The sequence below is a fragment of the Trichosurus vulpecula genome, chromosome 6 (genome assembly GCF_011100635.1).
Source record: "Trichosurus vulpecula isolate mTriVul1 chromosome 6, mTriVul1.pri, whole genome shotgun sequence".
Classification (NCBI taxonomy): Eukaryota; Metazoa; Chordata; class Mammalia; order Diprotodontia; family Phalangeridae; genus Trichosurus; species Trichosurus vulpecula.
The window spans coordinates 46,233,195-46,256,171 of NC_050578.1; the positions used below are offsets into that span (position 1 = coordinate 46,233,195).

A 22,977-nucleotide genomic window follows, 5' to 3' on the forward strand; every position below is an offset into this window, starting at 1 on the left:
TCAAGCGCTATGATAAGCACTTTACAAATATTATCTCACTTCATCCTCCCAACAACTCAGCAAGGTAGATGCTGTTTTACAGAATTTACAGATGAGGAATGTTTCCCATTTTACAGATGAGGCAGACAGAGGTTAAGCAACTTGTCCAGGGTCACGCAGCTAGTAAAGTGTCTGAGGTTGGATTTGGACTCAGATCTTATTGACACTGGGTCCAGCTGCTCTTACTGCTTTTTGGTCCTTGGAGCTCATCTTTAGTAGATTCACTGAAGGCATCTTCAGTACAACTTCAGTAGCAGATGGATGACTGGAATGGTAGGTGTCTCACCCTGTCCCCATATGATTCTGATCTCTAATAGGCTCTTTATTTTGAAAGCTTTTTATTCAGCGTAGCGTGGAGATTTGGTATAGGATCATCTATTTAAAATGCTGTTCTTGAGGACAGCTAAGTATAGAAGTGGATAGAACACTGACCCTGGGATCAGGAAGACCTGAGTTTGAACTCAGGTCTAAATGCTAGTAGCTGTAGGACCCTGGGCAAATCTGCCTGTTTTTCCAACTGTTGAATGGGGATAGTAATATCACTTACCTCTTAGGGTTGTTGAAAGGGTCAGATAAAATAATATTTAGAAATCACTTAGCATAGTGCCTGGCATATAGTAGGTGCTTAAAAATGTTTTTTTTTTTCTCTCTCAATAATGGAGGAGGAAAGGGAGGTTGGGAGAGATTTGGAAATAAAAAATGGCAAAAAAAAAAAAAACCGAAACTCAAAAATAGTTTTTACATGTAATTGGAAAAAATAAAAAAATTAAAATTCAACAATGTTAAAAAATGCTTGTTTCCTCCTCCCATCCTTAAATTTTTAATAGATTAATTCTATATCTGAGTACTATGGGCCACTTCTCAGTCTATAATAATGATCTAGTTCCAATAGAGTTTATTGGTTGAGTTATCTGAGATATTTTGAAGTCTAAAGATACTGAATAGTATGTATATTTCTCATGTCATCCAACAAAAGAGATAGCTTCTGACATATATTTCTATCTGCTAGGACATGTCTTGCTACTTAAACTTTTTATAGCTTGTGCTAAAGTATTAAATGGTTTCTCTATATAATCTATACTGATCACTTAGCCTGGATTTCTGAAAGACGATTTCTTACGTAATTTCTGGTGGTGGTTAGCTTCATACTAAATCAAGATTCTCATTGTTTTAAAAATGTATTTAATGTTCTATTTTTCCCATTTATATGTAAAAACAATTTTAAACACTCATTTTTGAAACTTTGATTTCCAAATTCTCTCCCTTCCTCCCTCCCCAGATTCTGTAATTCTTTTGGAGAAATTAGTGACAGGCCAGAAATCTTACACAACCAATTCACAGTTAGCCCTTTTATTCCCTTTTCAGTTTCTCCAGTGAAAGCCAATAATGTTTTCTTAACTACCTTTTAGCCTTACTTTTTGTGAATTTCCATTGCTCCCATCTACTTGATGTTAATGTAGCTAGAACTGAAGAACTGTGAGTCACTGCCAGCAGTTTTTCTCCTACTTATTTAGTGGCTTCTGGCTATAGGACATCTAGAGTCAGTTTTTAGGAAGGGCTGTTTAAGATGCAGTCTGTTGAACCACATTGAGAAGGGGCCATCTGTGCATTAAATCCAAAGGTCATGATAACGCCAACTGCTAGCAATTGCATAATAACTAACTTTTTATGGCACCTTAAAGACTACAAAGGGGACAGATAGGTTGGTGCAGTGGATAGAGCACTGAGCTTGGAATCAGAAGACTCATATTCATGTGTTCAAATCCAACCTCAGATATGTGTTAGCTGTGTGACCCTGGATAAGTCATTTAATCCTATTTGCCTTAGTTTCCTAATCTGCAAAACGAGCTGGAGAAGGAAATGGCAAATGAATCCAGTACCTTTGCCAGGAAAACCCTAAATGGGGCCCCGAAGAGTGAGACACAACTGAAAAAACTGAAAAACAAAAGACTACAAAGTGTTTCATCCATAAGATCAATATCATTAGATCCCAAAATGTTCTGTGAGCAAGCATTATTAAATTGATTATGAACTGATGATAATCAGAAAGGTTAAATAACTTGCCCATTGTCATGGGGTTAGTAAGTGGTGGAGACTGGATTCAAAGCCACATCTCTATTCTTTTTTCTCTATTACATTGCCTCACGACTTTTAGGAATATGATGAGGCTAAAATTACCCAAGGAGTGTTTCATTCAGTTTTATACCATTGGAATTATAGACATTAACTAGACAAGCTGAGTAAAACAAAGGAAATGACAGACATTATCTTCTGGGTTAATTGGATAGCCTAGGCATCACTGGATGTAAGTTCCTTAATAACATGGGCTGATTCACTTTTGTATTTGCATCCTCAGTGCCCAGCACAATGACTTCCATGTAGTAGGAGCTTAATAAAGGCTTGATGTATGCTTTAGTGGTGTGTAACTTCCCCAACTGAGAATTACACAGCTGCTAAACCCCCACCCTACCTTAGGCCCCATTACTGAAGTCATTGATGGAGTGCTGGGCTTGGAGTCATAAAGATCTGGATTCAAGTTTTATTTCTCACATTTATAAGCTTGTCTAAGGGCAAATCATAGCCTCACAGCCTCAGTTTCATTCTTGCAGAAATGAGAGCATTGGACTAAGATAACTTCTAGCTCTAAATCCGTGATCCTACATTTCATTTTTGGAAATAGGAGAAATGGGTTTTACCCTCTTTGAGTAGAAAGATTAGATATTTCCTTTTTTGACCCTTGTTTATGCCAGAAACACATTGCATGAGAACTGGTCCCATAATGTAAATAACATCATTTGATTTCTTTTTAATGTTGACATTGAGAAGAATGATGTAAATTTAAAAGGAAATTTCAAACAATCTTTCTGTGATTGTATAATCTACTATCTAGCTGAAACACAAACACGTTTCTGAGCTAATTATCTTTCATGGTGTTGGGGAGGGGACAAAATTCTGGAGCATAAACTTGGCCCACTGCTTTCCTGGCTCCATGGGTGAACAAGCATTCACATGCTTTCTTTCATGGTGAAAAATCCTTCCTCCCAGTACAACAGGGCATATAGCTTGTTTTATCACCGGTGTTCTGCATAGGAATTGGCTGTATCACTCCTAAAATGGCTAGGGTTTCCAAAATCAAGGCAGAAATTCTTAGCATTCTCAAGAAGGGAGGAAAGAGAGGCATGGTGGATATCTTGTTCTTTTGCCCCCTCATTCTCACTTCCTGAAGCAGTCAGCCCCATGGTTGAACATATTCTCTCTGTCATCTAGGATTATACTAGATCAAATAGATTAACTAATGATGGGAACCATAGATGAAAGGCACATATCAGGATTTTTTTTTTTAAATTCATGCACAGATCGGTCAATTAACAAACATCTATTAAGCCCTTGCTATATGACAGATACTGTGCTAAGTAGAGGAGATACAATGAAAGGCAAGAACACAGTCAGAGCCCTCAGGGGACTTACATTCTAATGGGGTAAACAATGTTTAAATAGCTATGTACATGCAAGACATACTGTGTTAATGAGAAGTAATACCAATTATTCAATCAATAAACATTTATTGAGTGCCTACTATGTGCCAGGCACTATGCTAAGCACTGAGGAAACAAAGAGAAACAAAATATAGTCCCTGTCCTCAAGACACTTACAATCTAATCTCAAAGAGAAGGCACTAGAAATCAATTCAAGAGCTTAATGACTAGCACAAGGTGGGAAAGGATTTGTGACTTTTGATGTAATGGTTTTTCTTTTCCCCTAACAACTGTAAAATGAATATATGTATGCATTAATGCAGTATGAATAAATGTTGGCAAATGTTCTCAATGGGGGGTGGGGACAATGAGTAAATTTATGGATTTCCATTTGTAAAATCTAAATGGTACTGTGCTATAAAAGTATTGATTGTGCCTGGCTTTTAGTGTGTGCAACCAAAATCTTCTGCAAAATCTATCTGCTTGTGTATTCTGTTTTTGAGATACGGTCAAGAGTATTCTGTCTGGGGCAGGACAGGACCTGTGACTTCATCGGCATAAGAGACTGCTAGTTGAGGAAGCTCCCTTCACCAATGCAAGTCAGCCGCTTCCCTGTGAACCTTGGAGAGGGGCTTAGAACACTGAGAGGCCAAGATACTTGTCTAGTGTCACACAGCCTCTATGTGTCAGAGGGTAGATTTGAATTGAGGTCTTTCTGACTCCAAGATCTGCTCTCTTCATGATACCTATGCTACTTTAATCTCTTGTGGTCTCAGGTAACTGTCTCTAAGAGCAGAAGAGGAAGCTACGTGGCCCAGTGGATGAAAAAATGAACGAATTCAAGTCCTACCTAGTAGCTGGGTGATTAGGAAAATCTCTCTCAGCCTGAGTTTCTTCATCTATAAAATAAGATGATTGGATCTGATGATTGGTCAATCAATAAGAATTTATTAAATACCTACTATGTACCAGGCACTGTGCTAAGTGTTGGGCATACAAAGGAAGGTAAAGGATAGTTCTTGATCTCAAGGCACTCTCAGTATATAACTAATGGAAGCAATAACATGCAAACAATTATGTACAAACAAGCTATACCCAGAATAAATAGAAAATAATGAACAGAGGGTAGGAATTAGATTTAAGATGGTTTGGGAAAGGCTTCCTGTAGGAGGTGAAATTTTAGCTAGGACTTGAAGGAAGCCTCCAAGATTCTTTCTATATTCAAATCAAGAATCTGTGTTGCAGAGCATCTGGTAAAGGAGTTTCCTCACTTGGGGTTGCTTGCCAATGAAATCACAAGTTGGAACTCATAAAACTGCCTATTACAAATTATGACCTTTTCAAACACAATTAACCTGCTTCTGTGAAGTGTTTACAGAGAGTAATTAATGAATTTATTATAATACCACTGTTGATGTCATACATGTTTCTTTGCTAATACTATATCAGTGATGACAGTTAAACAAGCAGATATTTCATTGAGAATATAGGAAAACAACCCAACGGAGAACAGAAGAACAAATTAGAACGTATTGCTGTTAAGTCATTTCATTCTTGTCCAACTATCCGTGACCCCATTTGGGGTTTTCTTGGGAGAGATACTGGAGTAGTTTGCCATTTCCTTCTCTACCTCATTTTATAGATGAGGAAACTGAGGCAAACAGGGTTAAGTGATTTGCCCAGGGTTACACAGCTGGTAAGTATCTGAGACCAGATTTAAACTCAGGAAGTCGAGTCTTCCTGACTGATTCCAGGCTCAGCACTCTATTCAATGGTTAGATCAGTTCACAATTCCACCAACAATGCATTAGTGTTCCAATTTTCCCACATCTTCTCCAACATTAATCATTTTCCTTTTTTGTTATATTAGCTAATCTGATAGGTATGAGGTGGTACCTCAAAGTTGTTTTAGTTGGCATTTCTCTAATCAATGGTGACTTATAGCACTTTTTTATATGACTATAGATAGCTTTGACTTCTTTGTCTGAAAACTGCCTGTTCATATCTTTTGACCACATAAATGAACTTTCAAAGAAAAAAAACTTTGTCAAAGGTATGAATCCAAAGGATACTATCTTTACATATGATTAGAAAAAGTAAAATACTATTAGGTGGAGAGGGGGAAAGAATACAGGTCACCTCCATGTCATAAATAAGTATTAGAAAATCACTTTAGTGGAAGTTTTAATGTCATTCAATCAATCAATAAATACAAATACTTATTAAGCACCTACTTTGTGCCAAGCACTGTGCTAGGCCCTGAGGATGAAAACACTTTTCTTAAATCACTGTTCTTAAAGAACTTATATTCAATGGGAATCATTTATCTTTTCAAATATCATTTATTTTCAAATAAGGTAAATATCATAATTTTTAAAGTTATTAACTGTTCAGGTGAGCCATAGGACCTCACCTTCTCTTTTTACAAAAAGATTATCTCCAAAGAGCTTTCCATATGTAACATCCTTGTTTTTATTCTATTCACAGACAAAACAACCCAGTAATGTACTATCCAAAAATCATTCTGGAACTGAAGTTCCAAGTATAGCAAGAGGACTTTTTGCCATGGTGAAGTATATGTCATGAAACAGACAAGCACCAATTGCTCTAATGTATTTAATGAATTAGGAAAGGAAAGAATGCTTTGTTGAAGGTCTGCAATTGACCTTCAGAATGGAGGGAAATGGACATGCAGAAAAGCTTAACTTTCTAGATTATGAGTGAGCTCACTGATTTTCATTGGAAACCACTACTAATGTATTTTCCAGTGAGAAGATTGGGCTGGAAAATAGTAGTGATGGTTCTCATCAGACTTCTAGGCATGGCAAGTATTGACTTTGCCGATAAGTGCTGATTGAAGCGACATACGCCCCTGAAACAGTCTAAAGAAAATGAAAACAATGTATGAATGTTAGCAATTAAAGGCAGATGTTAGAGAAAAATGTAAATGTTGACATGGTTCCATATCCTAAGCCTTGATAAAACAAAAATTGATTACAGAGTCCTTTGAAGGAAAGATTAGTTATAGATGTGATGGTATAAAATTGAATTCAATGAATAATGAAAATTCAGAACTCAGAACCAAGTAGATGTCCATGGAATGTGTGTGGACTCCCCTTCTGTATGAGTGTGTACTTTGTGTGTAAGAGCCCTTGGGATTCAGGAGGGGAGAAGAGGGAGGGAACTGAATGTAGTCTCTAGTTCTGGTTCAGGAACTATCTGGGACTAGGGAAAGGCATTAAGGTGGGAAAGCAGCTGGGATTAAAATGCAAATTGCTCTAGCTTGAAAGACCAGACTAGGCTAATAACTGGTTCCGTGATCTTGGACAGGGGCAAACCATGTAACTTCTCTGAATCTTGGTTTTCCTCATCTGCAAAATGAAGGGATTTAAGTAGATGACCTCAAAGGAGACAACCAGATGACCTGATACACTAGACCTGGAGTTAGGAGGACCAGAGTTCAAATCCTGCCTCAGACATTAACTAAGTTGTATGATCTTATACAAGTCACTTGGTCACTGTCTGACTCAGTTTCCTCAATGGTAAAATGGGGGTAATAGTAACACCTACTTCCCATGATTATTGTAGGAATCAAAACAAATAATATTTGCAAAGCACGTTCCAAACTTTAAGGCATTATAAAATGCTATCATTATTACTATGCAATATAAAGGTACCACTTAGATTCCTTTAGGTATAGTGGATGTTTATCATCATCATCATCACCACCATCATCATCATCAACATCATCCATGTTGCTGTTATTATTATATATTATCAAAGAACCTTTGCAGCTCTTTTATTTTTAGAAGAAAAATGATGCTGTCTAAAAGACTGCATGATCTCCACATTGCATCTATACTGGAAAGAGGTTTAACAATAATGACATGGAAGCAATGAAAAGTAACAAGCCACTGTGGTCCTATGATGTTGCCTTGAGAGGAAAAAAAAAGGAAAATGTTGCTAGGAACTAAGTATCCAAAATCCATAATGTGGCCAAGCTAATTTGTGTGAGCATGAAACAGGAATTACAAATGGGCCTAAAATATGCTGTTGACAGGAGAATCATATAAATCACTGACATAGTTATGCTTAGTTTACTGTTGATAGATATGTGAATAGAAAGTTGAATTATCACTTAAAAACCAAGTCAGACCCATGTTTATGTTATAGTGTATGTATAATCAGAAGGAAAAAAAATAAAAGGAACTTTCCTGCCACACCCACCCATTTCCAAAAGGGGAAAAAAATAAGATTAGGCATAATTATACATTAGTAACCTTTGAGTTATATGTTCCCTTCATTATATTAGAGTGAACTGCCAATTTTCTAAAATTGAAGGGTGAAGTAATACTGTGTCAGTTACACTTCAGCAAGTTGTTACTATGAGATTTTCCTGCTTTGGATGATCATAGACTTAGAGCCAAATGAGGAATCTTTGGCCAGTCTTGTCCAACCTGATCATTTCACAGATGAGGAACCTTAGGCTCAGAGAGGTTAAGTGATTTGCCCAGGGCCGCATAGCTTATAAGTGTTAGAAGTAGGACTTAGATCTAGATCATCCTGCCGGTCAGTCTAGCCTTCTACTGGAGGCTCCACACAACCTCCCCTTACTAGGATGGGAGGAAGGTTGGGGGCTGAGCAGTCACTCCATTACCATACTAACAAGGACACATTTGGCTCCAGTCAAGTTTTTATGAAGTGCCTACTATGTGCTAGCAACTGCAGATGGAAATAAAATAGTGCCCTCAAAATGCTAGTATTGAGTTATTCCAATCCTATCGATTAGATGCCTCTGGGAGTAGTGGATATCATGACAGTGCCTTTGTTTTTCTTGCCATCTTGAAACTACAGAGCAGGACACCATGCTAATAATTATGGTTTCAAAACACTGTAGTTGGGTTCTCCATTGCTCCTGCGATCTAGTCTCTAGAACAGTCAATTGGTTGGAAATACAATGACTTTACTTTTCTCTTCCCTCTCCCACTTAAGGCATCTTAATAATGCCCATAAAGAAATTTTAATTCTTTGGAAAGAGGAACTAACTGTCTGTGCCTCTATTCCAATCAGGTTGAGAATTTTTCTCATGAAATTATTCTCTAGGATTCTATCTCTTCAAATTCCCTAGGAACCGTTCATGCTCCAGTTGGCTATTAGGGCACAATAATAATCCATGAAAAATATGAGTTGAGTGGACATGATTAAGCAATCATCACATGCACAAGGCTGTCATCCAAATACTTTGTGCTGATTCTGAAGATGGAGGAAGCCAAAGCCTAGCAAACATTAAATCAAGAAAGCCAGACAGAATGCAACATCACTGAAATAACTTCCTATTTAGGTGGGTTTGAAGAAAATCAGATAATTCTGTTTATTGTCATCTATTTTTCTTTTCCCTTTCTTTAACCTGAATGAAAAAACTAATCTATGTATTTCATCAGAACTATGTTAGGCTGTGAAGTTACAGGGTTTCAACGCCCCTTCACACTCTCACTACCCCAGCAGGATTTAGTTAAAGCTTATGTAAGCAAGAAGCTCTATGAAATTTTAGAAGTCCAATGACTTTTCTGTAATGCTAATGTGTTTGTTTTGAAAGGACTTCAATTTGTTTTGTCAACTTTTCCGAGGAATCCAGACACTTTCTTTAAACATCTAAAGAGTAGTTCGGGATTTGAAGGACCTAGGGTCCTCCACTTTGCCATTTTCTTTCTGTATGAATGTGGGCTAGTCACTTAACCTCATCTGGCCTCAGTTTCCTCATCTGTTAAAACAAGTGGGTTGAACTAGATGCATTCTAAGATCACTTCCTGCTCTAAATCTATGATCATACTTAGTTTGTTGACTGTTCAGGAGAGTGAGCAAATATCAAAGAATGGAGACTCTTTGCCAATTTCTCATTCTTCCTAGATGCAAATAGAATTCATGTGGACTTTTTAGACAGAGATAGGAATCTTATTTTGGAGCTAACAATGTCTTTAGTTTTGGCACTAAAACTTAGTTCAGTCAGTAACATTCCTTATTGCTTCTGGTCTCCTATATAAATGTTTAAAGAAAGAGCAAAGATTCTGAGCTTTGAGGTCCCAGCTAGCAGAGGGCATGGTTTTTGTTGCATTTGTTGTTGAGTCACTTCAATCATTTGAGGGGCATGGTAGGGGAACTAATATTGTGAGTAGCCCCAAAAGGGTCCATTTTTGAGACAGTCCAGCTCAAGCTTCTTTAATAAAAATCTATCAATGAGTAGTGGAAATCTCCAGTGGGCCATTTACCAGAGTTACAGTTTATTGTTCAATCATGTCTACCCCATTTGGGGGCTTTCTTGGCAAAGATAATGAAGTAGTTTCCCATTTCCTTTTTCAGCCCATTTTACAGATGAGGAAACTGAGGCAAACAGGGTTAAGTAACTTGCTCAGAGTCACACAACTAGTAAGTATCTGAGACCAAATTTGAACACAGGCCTTCCTGACTCCAGGCCAATAAGAACTCTATTGGTGCATAGTGCCACTTAGTTGCCCTTGCACTAGCTGTGACAATATCCGTTAATAAATTCTCCCCATGGGCTTGTCCAATTCATTTCTATGAAAGCCAGTGGTTGCAAATGTCATTATTTACAAAGGTTCATAAAAGTTTATGTAACTGTTCCCTACCTTAGAGACTCTCAACTCATTATGTTCTAATAGACACATCTTCTGACTCCTCTTATGATTCCCAGAGGAAACACTATAGTGCCTAGCAGAGTTCTGCACACAGAAGGTGTTGAAGGTTTATTGAATTGAATGAATACATTCCGAAACTACATGTTCCATAAAAGTAATACCTGACTTTTATGTCATCACCATAAAGCACATAAAGCACCATAAAGCACGGGTCCAAAATAGGCATTGACTCATCACCGCTTTGTGATTTAGCTGCCACAGATAGCAAACAATCAATCTCTTGAGTCAGCCCAATATCCTCTGAGTGACTCTCATCCTGCACAATCATGCTTACCCAAAATCAGAAGTTGGCTGTGAAGGATCTGCTTGGGGGTCCAACAGGAAACGACTCTGTTTCAGGACCCAATTATCTCCTACAGTCAAAACAGGGTAACCCATCTGCCTAGTCCATGTGTCCATTACTTCTTTCACTGGTTTATTGCTTGCCTAAGGATGAAAAATAGAGATTAACCAAAAAAAGTTGGGCTCTTTTTTACAAATATTTAGAGCCAAAGAAATGTAAATAAAAGTAATTAACAACTGGATAGGCCATTCTCTTTCATACCTCTTCCAGTGCTGCCCAAAAATCATCTGTTTTTGCATTTTTGAACTCATGTTTCTTCAAGTATTGCTGTGTATAAAAGAGAATAGTTATTAAACAAAACATTCCCCTTTGCTCTTCTCTAGGAGGTCCTATATGGAAGTAAAGACAGTACAGAGGACTTTACAGGTTTTTGGATCATAGCTCTAGAGTGGCTATTATCTTTTTTCTGTAATGGACCTCTCCTTGGCAAAGTCAATGGACCCCTTCTCAGAATCATGTTTTTTAATAACTGAAGGAAAGGATAAATTTCAATTAGAGGTTAGCAAAAACATAGATGTAATTTTTTTATCCAAGTTCATTGTTGTTCAGTCATTTCAGTCATGTCTGACTCTTTGCGATTCCATTTGAGGTTTTCTTGGCAAAGATACTAGAGCGGTTTGGCATTTCTTTCTCTAGATCATTTTACACATGAGGAAACTGAGGCAAACAAGGTTAAGTGACTTGCCCATTAATCATTGTCTAAAGCCAAGTGTGAACTCATGAAGATAAGCTTTCCTGACTTCAGGCCCTGCACTCTATATACACACTGTATCACCTACCTAGTCACACCATCTGGACCCTCTCAAATCTATCCAGAGACCCCTGGGTCTTGTTCCTCTGAACCACGTCCCATCTTTCATTCTAAAGGGATACTCAAGTAGTTCAATGGATATCCTACCCAAAACAGATAGTTCTAAACCACAAGAAATAGTTACTGATTTAAAAATCTGTATTTGTTCTTTATCTGGTGGTTATTTGAGTCTTGTGGAACTGTGACCAAAAGAGAAATATCTGAAGATTTTCTGAGGATTGGTTGCTTCAAAAACCCAAGTGTGCATTCTTCATGGACAGCAGCTCACGATATAGTGAGCAGCCAATAAAGGACTGTTAACTGAAAAGCTCTGAACAGGGTGCTACCATTCTGTGAGTGTCTGATTTTTACAGATTGGCAGTCATCTCTATCCCATGGTTTCCTTTCTTTGCCTTTATTAACCCACGTGCTTTTCTGTTTGAGACACCAGGCCACATGTCAGCAGAGAAGGTTAAACAGGGTTGTGGTTTGCACAAATAGAACAAAGTAATGGACCTTAACCAACCTGAACATTTGAAAATCTGCAGTTAGAAAAATTACAACACTGGGGGAGATGATAATTATAAAAAGATTTTTCCCCGTACAAAAGGATTTGCCTTGTAATTCTTTTAAAAAGCAGGTGTCGCGGTATGTTTAAAATATAATCCTATTTACAAACTTCTGTTTGTGTACATCTTTTTCTCGAACATATCAGTTATAGAAAATGAAAATCACCTCTACAGAAAATTACAGGCATTTTTCTAACCCTAAACCTGCTCCCTTTATCATCAAGATCCTAGCAGTTTCCATGGAGACCATCTATATCACTAATTGCATTTCCTTTGCTATGCACGGTAGCCCAGGACCTAATGTGATCATCTTCTTAGGTACAGGTAAGAGTTCTTACACTTTTTGTGTGTCATGGACCCCTTTGGCAGTCTGGTGAAACCTATGGACCCCTTCTAGAATAATGTTATTAAATGCATAAAATGAAATATGTAGGAAACATGCATGAAGGAAACTAATTCTATTGAAATAAAAATGCAGCTGTTTTTTTTTCCCATCCAAGTTCATAGATTATCTATCCATTAGGAGTCCAAGGACCTCAGGTTAAGAATCCCTGGATGAAAGTCAAACCAAATCAGGTAGTCTCAAAGAAAGTGACCAACGTGTTTATGTTTAGATAGACTCTTTCCCCAACCTGCCCTAGTTTCAAGTGCCCCTTCCCAGGTCACAAAACAGCCTCATTCCCTGTTCTTTCCAGGGACTGAGAAATGAAAAAAGCAGAAGCTGCTTAAAACAGACTGGAAGGAACATCAGACCTCCTGATCTTCCCTCCTGAATTCTTTTGGCCACTTTATTTCTCAGCCACCAGAGGGCAGGCAAAGGAAGGGAGAAGAGAGTTTAAAAAACAGAAGTTTGTCTTGGTTACAATTGAAGCATTTAGAGTTAGTAAGAAATGTCCTGTTTGGACATATATGTACAAAAATATATATAGGAGGTCTTTTTTTATTGGGACAAATAATTACAAACTAAGGGGCAGTCACCCATCACAAATGTGATGGAATACTATTGTGCTGAAAGAAATATTAAAAGGGATGGGTTCAGGGAAACCAGGGAAGACTTACATAAACCGAAGTTAGAGTGAAGTGAGCAGAACCAGGAGAATACTGTCTATCTGCATGACCTTTAGCAAGGGACCTAATCTTTTTGAGACTATTCTGCTCATCTCTAAAATAGGAAGAATATTTTCACTATCTGACACAGAGGGCTATTTCTAAGAAATCATTTTGTAAACCCTAAAACACTGTACAAATGAGTTATTTTTGTCCATTATTAGTATCATATGGAAGCCTCTAACACATATACATATATGACCCAAAAGAAAAAAATGATTTATCGTACCTTCTAGTAGTAGCATATTGCCCTTTGTAAGTGAATGTGACAATACTAACCCTCAGATGCTTTAAGATACTTTCTCAGGAGTGGTCATGGTTCATCTGAATGCTCTTGCCCTGTCTTTTTTGGGACAAAATGGTATGTATCTGTTGGTGTGCTGACTGGGGCCAGGATTGTTAGCAGAACAGAACGGAAGGAAGAAACACAGCCAAACCAACTAGTCCAAGGGAACAAAACCCATATTTCCCCGGAGGACTCTAGTGTTAAAGGCCCTGAACTGTATGGTAAGAGATGCAAGGGAAGTTTTGGCAGCATTAATGAGTGGCTATTTACAAGTTCATGCAAGGGATAGATAGTCTCCTCCTCCATCAATCTAAATGCAAGAGAAAGTTACAAAACGTGTATCTGCTTTAAGCAAATTCGTTTTAAGCAAACTTACTAGCTATGTGACCCTGGGAAAGTCCCTTAACCCTGTTTGCCTCAGTTTCCTCTGTAAAATGAGCTAGAGAAGGAAATGGCAAACGACTCCAGTATCTTTGCCAAGAAAATGCCAAATGGGGTTACATGACTGAAAATAACTGAACAGTATAACACAGCAACATTCTACCCAGACTTTGTGCAAGCCACCCTTTATAAAATTGCCAAATAGCCTGTCTTCCTGGGTTATATCTCAACTGATATTACTAATTGATAGAAAGTAGAACAAACTTATCATTGAGATATTAAATTGTCATGTAAGAAAAAATAGAAGTAATGACTAGAAGGTGAAGAGAGGAAGATTTGGGCTTAATATGAGACATTTCCTACCAACTAGACATGCCTAAGAATAGGATGAATTACTGCACAAGGCAGGAGAGATCTCCCCTCATTTGAGACCTTCCAGGAAGACTGGATGATCACTTGTTGGAAAAGCCGTAGAGACTACCACTAGTCAGGCATAGACAATCTATAACATAGACAAAGGTACATTTGACTAACAACAGGTAAGATTCATTTTTAGCTTGATGGTGGATCAGGAGAAGATATAGGGAAGTTTGAGTGGAAAAAAAACAACCTCTCCAGTATTACCTAAAATTTATGTTTTCACATATCACACACAGACCTGCAGAACTTCTTACTGTGACACTGATGTAACCATTCTCACGTAAAGCAGAAAGGTTGAGAGCTAACCTTACTTTCCATCCCCTACCATCCAACAGCCTTCCTTGCCAGCCACCTAAAGATCTTAGCATAGAGTAGAAGGAAAGGGGACGTTGCCGAAAACATTAAAAATGTCACCAGTGCTAACTTCGGTTCAGAAGATAGAGAAAAGGACAGTTAGACAGGGATCAAAATGCTGGCAGCAGCAGCAAGTACATTCCAGTGCTAGCATGCAGTGCCCTGGAGAATCATATTAAAAAAAAAATCCTGCATTACTGGGTGGGAGAGTGGGGGAATGCTGGGACACGTTTCATACCCTATGGGCTAAAATGCCATCAGAAGAGTTCTGTCTTAGATACCTGGGGTATCACAATTGGGAAGTCTAGGGTAAAAGGGAAAGAAGAGGAATATTCCATTTACGGTTGGAATGCAGCCAGCCTTCAGGTTGGGGAGCTGTACAGACACTGTAGGATATGCTGAAAATGGAAGGCCCTGAGAGAGTTGGCCTGGGGCCAGTGAGAGAAACTGAGACACCCATTAGGCAGAATCTATGTGTGTAGAACTTCTTTTCAAAGTTTCCAGTCATGTCTGCTTCAGAAAGGAAGCAGGCCCTATTTATTCTCTGCTTCCCCCATGCTAAGTATGTATCCTAATCACTTCACAAATAGCTTAAGTCTATAATGAGAGAAAGGATTCTTGGTTTGAGCATTAGGGGAGACCCTCAGACATGCTTAACATTCCACCTGGGCCATCATCCTGTCATCTACCCCCGCTCTGCTGGCAGCTTGCTCTCCACCCTTTCTACATCTCGCTCAAAAATTTGCGATACAATCAATACTGCAATTTTCACCAGAATGGACACACAATCAACTCCCCTATGATTTCACTCACAATATTTTTTTTATATATCTGGGACCAAAACTTGGACCTACTCTTTTCTGGTCACTACTCCCTTATAGATGTTGTTTCCAGGGATTCTTACCCTTGGTTTTGGATCCCTTCACAGACCCCTTTGGCAGTCTAATAAAACCCATTTTCAAAATATTGTTTGTTGCTTAAATCCATAATTGAAGGAAATGCACATTTCAGTTTGTGGCCAGTGAAATGTATTTTTTTCCCATTTATATTCATGGACCCAGGGCAAGAAATCCTGCCTTGATAGAATGTAAGATCCTTGAGGGTAGAAATGGTATAAAGTAACTGCTTAATAATTTTTGCATTCATTAATTTATGGGTAGTAAATGTTTTTAATGTCATCAATAATAATAAAAGAGTAGTGCCTATGGACTATGTTATATGTTTGCAAGGTAGACTGTATGGTACAGTAGAAAGAGAGATGAATGGATTTAGTCAGAGGCTCTGGGTTTGAATCTTGACCACTATATATTCTTGCACAAGTCAGTATGAGTCATGCTTTCCTCAATGGTAAAATGAGATGACTTCTAAGGTTCTCCAGCACTTAGAATTGTAATAAATTGACTACTATGCAAGTTGATTGATTGATTTTAGCTCAAAACCTATGATCCTAGGGTTTTGTATAATAGGGCACTGTAATCTTAATGGAGAAACATAATGAATTTTGATACTAATTAGTAGAAAATCCTTCCTTCTGGTTTTCTTGATTACCTGTCCCAAAACAAGAAAGGGAAAAGAGGTCATCCTTCTATAAATAGGACTCTGAAAAGATATGACCTAATGTCTTAAAATATTCAAAGAGTCAGCATGTGGAATTCAATCTAATCCACAAATATGTATTATGTACTATGTTCAAAACATTGAAGAAAAAGATGAAAAATGACACAAATCTTTCTGTTTCCCAACCTCAGAGTCATCCTTCCCCCTTCCCCATCTCTCTCTTTCCCTCTCTCATATAGCCAATACATTTCCAGATCCTTTCAATTCTACCTTGACACCATCTCTCACATACAGCCTCTATACTAGTTTAGGTCCTTAGCATTGTCTCTTGCCTTGATTACTGAAATAGCTTTCTAATGGGTCTCCCTGCTTTCAATCTTTCTTCTCTAATCTAATCTCCACATAACTTCTAAATGGATGTTCTCAAAAGACAGATATGACCATTTCACTCCCCAACTTAAAAAAAAATATTGAGTGACTCTTTATTGCCTCTAGGATTAAGTGTAAGATGATCATCTTACCATTTAAAGCCTTCCAAAGTCTAGTCACTCATCTACCTTCCCATTCATTTCATATAGTTCTCCATCACATTTCCATTCCAAAGAAACTGACCCACTAGCTGTTCTTGTACCTGGTGCTCCATCTCCTGCATTGGTGCCTTTGAACAGGTGGGTCTCCCAAGTTTGAAATGCCCATCTTCCTCCTTCCCTCATTCCTATGTCACCTCATAGAATTCCTAGCTTTCTTTCAAGCCCAGTTGAGGTACCATCTCCTACACGAGGATCTAGTCATCAATGTTCTTTCCTTCTTGAAATTATTTTGACTTACAAAATATATGGAAAGTAAGTCAAAATATTTCAAGAAGGAAAGAACATTGATTTTCTTTATCCCAGCATAGGTACTTATCTCTCTCTTACCCTCTGTCCCTCAGGGCATTGTTGCATTTGTATCAGATTAGCAGATTTTAGCTGCCCTCCCAGTCTGGAGGACTGCTTCAGATCCTGCCCCTAGAATATGCTGTGTGACCTTAGACAAGTCATTTATTGCTCCCAGGCGATTCTCTATGACTACAGAAGTGTCAGTCTGCATTGGGACACAGAAAACTCACTGTATCAATAAAATCACAGATCCTGATCCTTCAGAACCCCTTACTGTGTATCACAAAGAGTGGGACAAGACCAAAAATGACTAAACAACAACAAATAAATGTTTGTTGAGTTGTATTGAATTGGTGCATACACAAATAAGAACAAAAAAAGTATTATGCGGCAAAGGAAAAGAGAGACAAAATGCTTTAGGAAAACTCAAGAAAAGAGATCATTTTCAGTTTGGGGGAATGCATGTGAGAAGACTTTATAAAGCAACTCCTCAAGAAGAGAAGGATTTTGACATACTGAGATGAAGATGGGGGATATTCTGGGTTTGGGAGGATAGCCTTTGGGAATGAATGCAGGCAGGAAACAGAGTGTGAAGTTCAGTGGAATAGTCTGAATAATACAGTCTGACTAGAATACGGAATTTATGAAAGGGAATAATGTGACATGAAGGCTGAACCAAACTGTGGAAGACTTTAAATATCACATTGAGGAGTCCGCATTTTATCTTAGGCAGAAGTTCTTAACCTTTTTTTGTATCATGGATCATTGTGGCATTCTGGTGAAGGTTGTGGACCCTTTGTCAGAACAATGTTTTTAAATACATAAAACATATAGGATTGCAAAGGAAAACGATTATATTGATATATAATTAACAAACCATTAAAAAAAAGTTCATACATCCCACGTTAAGAAACCCTGTCCTCAAGATAATAGGAAGCTACAGAAGGTTTGTAAATGAGGCAGAATCGTGGTCAGACCTGCAAGATTATTTGGGGAACTATTTATTACATCTGATTCCAGAGGGGAGAGCTACCACTAGCTGGTGCAAGTAATAGTGAGACAGATTTTTGCTCAGTATAGGAATGAACATGCCTAACAACAAGGGCTGCTTGAAAATTAAATGTGTGGCTTCCTGGGAGTACTAAACTTCTCTCTACTAGATGTTCAGACAGACAGAGGTTCAATGACCTCATCATGTCAGAAATGTAAGAGAAAAGTTTCATGCATTATTAGGCAGAGCTTCAATCCCATGACTTATGAAGTCTCTTTCTACTCCATTTCGTTTTCCCCCATTCATGATCAGTCTCACATCAGCGCTTACACTATTAGAAATAACAAATCATACTTGGCATCCAAGCTGAAATTTCTCTGGGGTTATCCAGTCTCGAACCATTCTAAGAATGGAGGCTCCCTAAGGAAAAAAAAAGAAAGAAGTCACTATGTGAAGGAAGAAGTGCAGTTTGTTAGTGTGTAGTGTAAGAGTAAAGAATAAGAGACAATTTATTGAGATTAAAACTTTTTATTTCTTCTAAGGGACATTGGTTGGTTCCAAGATGTCAGGAAATCAAGTTCACCAAGTAACAGCTTCCAAAATACTCTTATTCGTGCATTAAGTATTGAATGCAATTGTGGATTAATTACTTAGTACGACTTAAATACAAATTTCTAGAGCACACAAAGGTTGTTTGAGCAATGCCATAAAGAAATTGCTGAAACTCTTGGGCCTTTAGACTTTTGGGTACTTTATATAGAAAGTTGTTGCATTTCTTCCAATGAACCAGAAGATGGAGCCCTCCTAATGGAAAAGAAATGGATTGGCTTTTGTGTGTGTGTGTGTGTGTGTGTGTGTATTTAGGACTACTATTTCTATTATGTATAATAAAATAAAGTAGATCCAAGGTAAAACTGGTCAACAAATAAACGTGTTTCTTTTTTGATCAATAAAAAAAAAGGTTGATAAATAAGTAGAAAACTAAGGAATTCCCTGGCAAACATGATTTATAGCTAGCCATTTTGGAGAATTCAAACCCAAACTCCTTTGCTCTTCACTGGGAGTTGATTTTAGGCTGTTATTTTGCTTGAATTACGTGATTAATGGCTCTATCCTTCCTCTCTTTTTTGTAATGAATGCTGAATTGTGGTGTTTAATTATAGTGATAGCTAACATTTACAGGGTCAATTAGGTGGTTCAGTGGTTAGTGTCAGGCCTGGAGTCAGGTTTAGTCTCAGACACTTAATAGGTATGTAACCCTGGGCAAGTCACTTAATCCTGTTTGCCTCAGTTTCTTCAGGTGTAAAACGATCTGGAAAAGGAAATGGCAAACTGCTCCGGTATCTCTGCCAAGAAAACTCCAAATGGGGTCATGAAGAGTCAGGCATGACTGACCAACAACATGCTCCTTATTACAGTTGGATTAAATCATGCCCTAGTGTTTCACAAGCATGGAGTACCTAGATCATCCCTTCTTTTCCAGGCTGTTATATTTGCCATAAGCAAAAGACGAGCAGGAGAAAAGTTATGACAGCAAAGACAAAAGAGAACCTTAAAAATGTGGAGATTGGCTCACCAGATGAAAGCAGAGGGTCAGGAGTGCAGAGATAAGTAGGATCCTGCATGCTTCTAATTCTATAGTATAAGCAAAGCTTTTCCTTTACACAAAAATAATATTTTAGGCCTCAATAAAATCACTGGGCTCAACCATGTAGAAACATTTCTGTTAGCTGTGGTTTTTGAAAAAGTCAGTCATGTGTCAATGTAATGACTGAATCAGCCAGTGGCTAAGATGGAAGGAAATGAAGCCCCTAATTATGTCACTTGCTGACAGTGCTCAAATAGGAGAGAAAAAAAAATGGAGCTCTGAGTTATTGAGCATTTCCCACCAGGACTTAAAATGGATGAAAAATTCCCCCTCAGTTTCCCTAACAATTCTGCATCTATTCTTTCCAGCTACAAAAGACATAAAGGCCAATTTGAAGCACCCATTGATGCTTAGGACAAGATCCACCCCATTGCAGGGTCTGTTATTGGCCATATGTCCAAGAAGGCCATTGTTTTCTACCTTTAAACAAGTCAGAGAAAACACTTTTGAACCCATAGAACCCAAATAATCAAAGATCAGGAAAAGTAGAAACTAAGCAATTTTTAAAAAAATAAGCTTTGATTCCAAGTATGGTGAGATGAGTGTGCAGTATTCATGCAGTTCAGCTGAAGACTGCTAACTAGAGAATGTCAAGGAACCAAACAGAAAGTGCTTCAAAGACATGTGATGTTTCTTATACCTTACTATAGGATATCCCATCAAATACAGATGTTATTTCATCAGGGGTTGTCACATCGACAACAATTGGGTGAGAAGAAATCAAGGAGTCATCTTCTTGCACTGGCAAAACATCTTCAAGTAATATCTGGTCAAGCTGGAAAACAAAATAAAGCAGATTGTGATATAATTTTTTTTTACGATAGCTTAATTCATCAAGCATTTATTAAGCACTTGTTTATTAAACAATGCCCTAGAAGGGTAGAGGCAATCTGACTTAGAGCAAAGCTGTGCGACATTGGACAAGTCACTTAAGGTACATACATATAAGTTAAGTTGTATGACCTTGGACGAGTCACTTAAGGCACATACACACTTTAGGCAAATCCTTAGGACTTATCTATGAAGTCAGAACCCAATTATTTAGGATTTGCCTTGGTGGAGCCAGTTCCTGTAACAAGAATTCCCTATTTTGAGAAAACTAGATTTCTTCCTATGTTCAAGATGTCTAAGGAGGTATTCTAGGCACAAGAGATATAAAGCCAGGATGTGAAACAATCTCTGTCCTCCAGCAATAGAAAGGGTAATGAACTGAGTGAGGGTCAGCTACTGAGGTTCAGATCCTGCAACTACCTCTTCCTACCTATGTAACTCTGAACAAGTCTCTCCCCCGTGCCTCAGTTTCTTCATCTGTAATGGTCCAGATGACCCCTCACATCCCTTTTAGCTCTAAAACAACAATCCTGTGAGCTTACAAAGGAAGTCACTAGGTGGAAATACACCATTAAACAGATAAATAGAATTTCACTTGGAGAGGCAGAGAACACAAACATTTAGGGGAAAAGGGAAAGCTATCTCATCAGAGGTGGCACCTGAGTCGAACCTTGATGGAAGCTACGGTTCTAGGAGGTGGAGGTAAGGAAGGAGGGCATTCCAGGCAAGCAGGATGGCCCATCCAAAGGTATGAAGGAGGGAGATTGAATGCCGACTTCATGGAATAGAAAATTTGGGGGTCATTTAATTAGTTCATACCTTATTAACTTAGTTCATACCTTAGTTCATAAGCTAGAGGTATGATATGGTGTACATACTCACATGATGGACATATTCGTAATATACATCTAAATTATGCATACAACCAAAATCACATCTTTTTCATCCTTCCAAATAGCCTTTTCTCTGGGAAGAAGGGTAAAATTTAGTTCCACAAATTAATTTCATCTAGATGAAAAAATTTGCCCTGGCCTCTCATACATTAATTATCCAATTAATATTTCATTCTTAGCTATTTGTGTCTTCTCCTGTTTTCTCCCATATGAGATCAGGAAACACAAGCATCTACCAAGAACAAATACACTGAGTTCCATCACAGCCTCAGAAGACTGATGATGATGTATACCTGCTTCTTGGAAGAGAGGTGATGGATTAAAGATGCGAAAAGAGCTATTCATTTTCTGACAAGGCAGCTGTATTAAATTGCGTTGCTTGACTATACTAATTTCTTACAAGAGAGACCTTGGGGAAGTGGGTGGGAATGAGTGGGAAATGATAAATATGCCAGACTAAAAAAAAAAAAGGAAGAAAAGGACATTAATAAACCTTTTTGAAAATATGCTGAAAAAGAGAGTTCAGAAGGAGACACAAATGGGACAATTTTGTCACTACCTTGTTAAATTTAGTATACCCTTTATCTAAAAAAAACAGGCAACAGAAATTGATTTTTATAGACAATACTATTTTTCTTCATATGTTGAAATATTTGTATTCACCGATGACTGTTGTGTTCATAATTTTTTTTTAAAAAAAGAACAATTAAAAATGTTAATGTTATACATAGGGGAAATAGAACCTGAGTTCCTCACTCCATTTCCCAACATGTAGAAACAGTGTTAATAGGTTTATGTTCATTATGTTTTGGTTACTCTTGGTATAAGTGGGATATTTATTTATCTTGGGGGATATCAGTACTTTTTAAACCTCTTATTATCCAACAAAGGAATAAAAGGCAAAATGATTTGATCTTGGAAAGTAATTTTTCATACATAGGTTGCTCATCTTATGTTTTACTGGAAATGCTTGAATGTGGATCGATATTTGGTAAAGGATTTTATTTTTGCCAACAATGTACACTTTTTCTCAAATCCTTCTTTCCAACCCCTGAAAAATAATAGATTACAAAAACTCTAAACACTAGGAAAATTTCCCAGTTTAATTCTTCTTTTGCTTTGTCCATTAGAGGGCAATAGTTCACAAAGTTAGCTACGCGAACTACTGCAATTCTCCATGTTCCCCATCCCATTATCCTTACCCCACTGCTCATATTACACATAAATAGGGAAATGGAATGTTTGATAGTTGTTGTGTGTTATTATTATTATTGCTTAACTGACAGTAGGGGAAAATGTGAAGAATCCTGGACTTTAAAGCTAGAAGGGACTGTATCATCTAGGGACCGGTCCAACCCCGCCATTTTACCACGGAGAAAATCTAGGCTCAGATAGGGGAGTGGATTTGTTCAAGGTAACACAGCTAATGATGTTTGGAGTAGAACAGCCTCAGCTTCCTGCCTCCCAAGCCCTAGGGGGGTAAAACTGTCAAATACTACATCTAATGTAATTTGGCGATAGGGTCACCCACAGAATAACCCTTAATAGCTGATTCTCAATTTCCTTTTCCAGGACCCTTTTCTGGGACATAGAATTGGCACAGTCTCCAAGCTTTTCTGAATCAGAAATATATATTTAGGGGGAATATTCAGAACTAAAGGCTCCTCTCATTTTCCCCACCTCTCCTTTACTTCTCCCTAT

General features: G+C 37.9%; 1 protein-coding gene across 2 annotated transcripts in view; it reads right to left on the reverse strand.

Moving 5' to 3' along the window:
- LOC118853422 (glutamyl aminopeptidase) overlaps window positions 1-22,977 on the reverse strand; it is a 126,254-nt gene that overhangs the window by 39,175 nt on the left and 64,102 nt on the right. For both annotated transcript variants that reach the window (XM_036763508.1, XM_036763507.1), the window contains exons 7-10: window positions 20,193-20,327; window positions 18,259-18,324; window positions 10,773-10,838; window positions 10,503-10,654 (exon numbers count right to left, since the gene is read on the reverse strand). In XM_036763508.1, coding sequence (XP_036619403.1) covers window positions 10,503-10,654; window positions 10,773-10,838; window positions 18,259-18,324; window positions 20,193-20,327 — 419 coding nt within the window. The remainder of the gene's footprint in view (window positions 1-10,502; window positions 10,655-10,772; window positions 10,839-18,258; window positions 18,325-20,192; window positions 20,328-22,977) is intronic.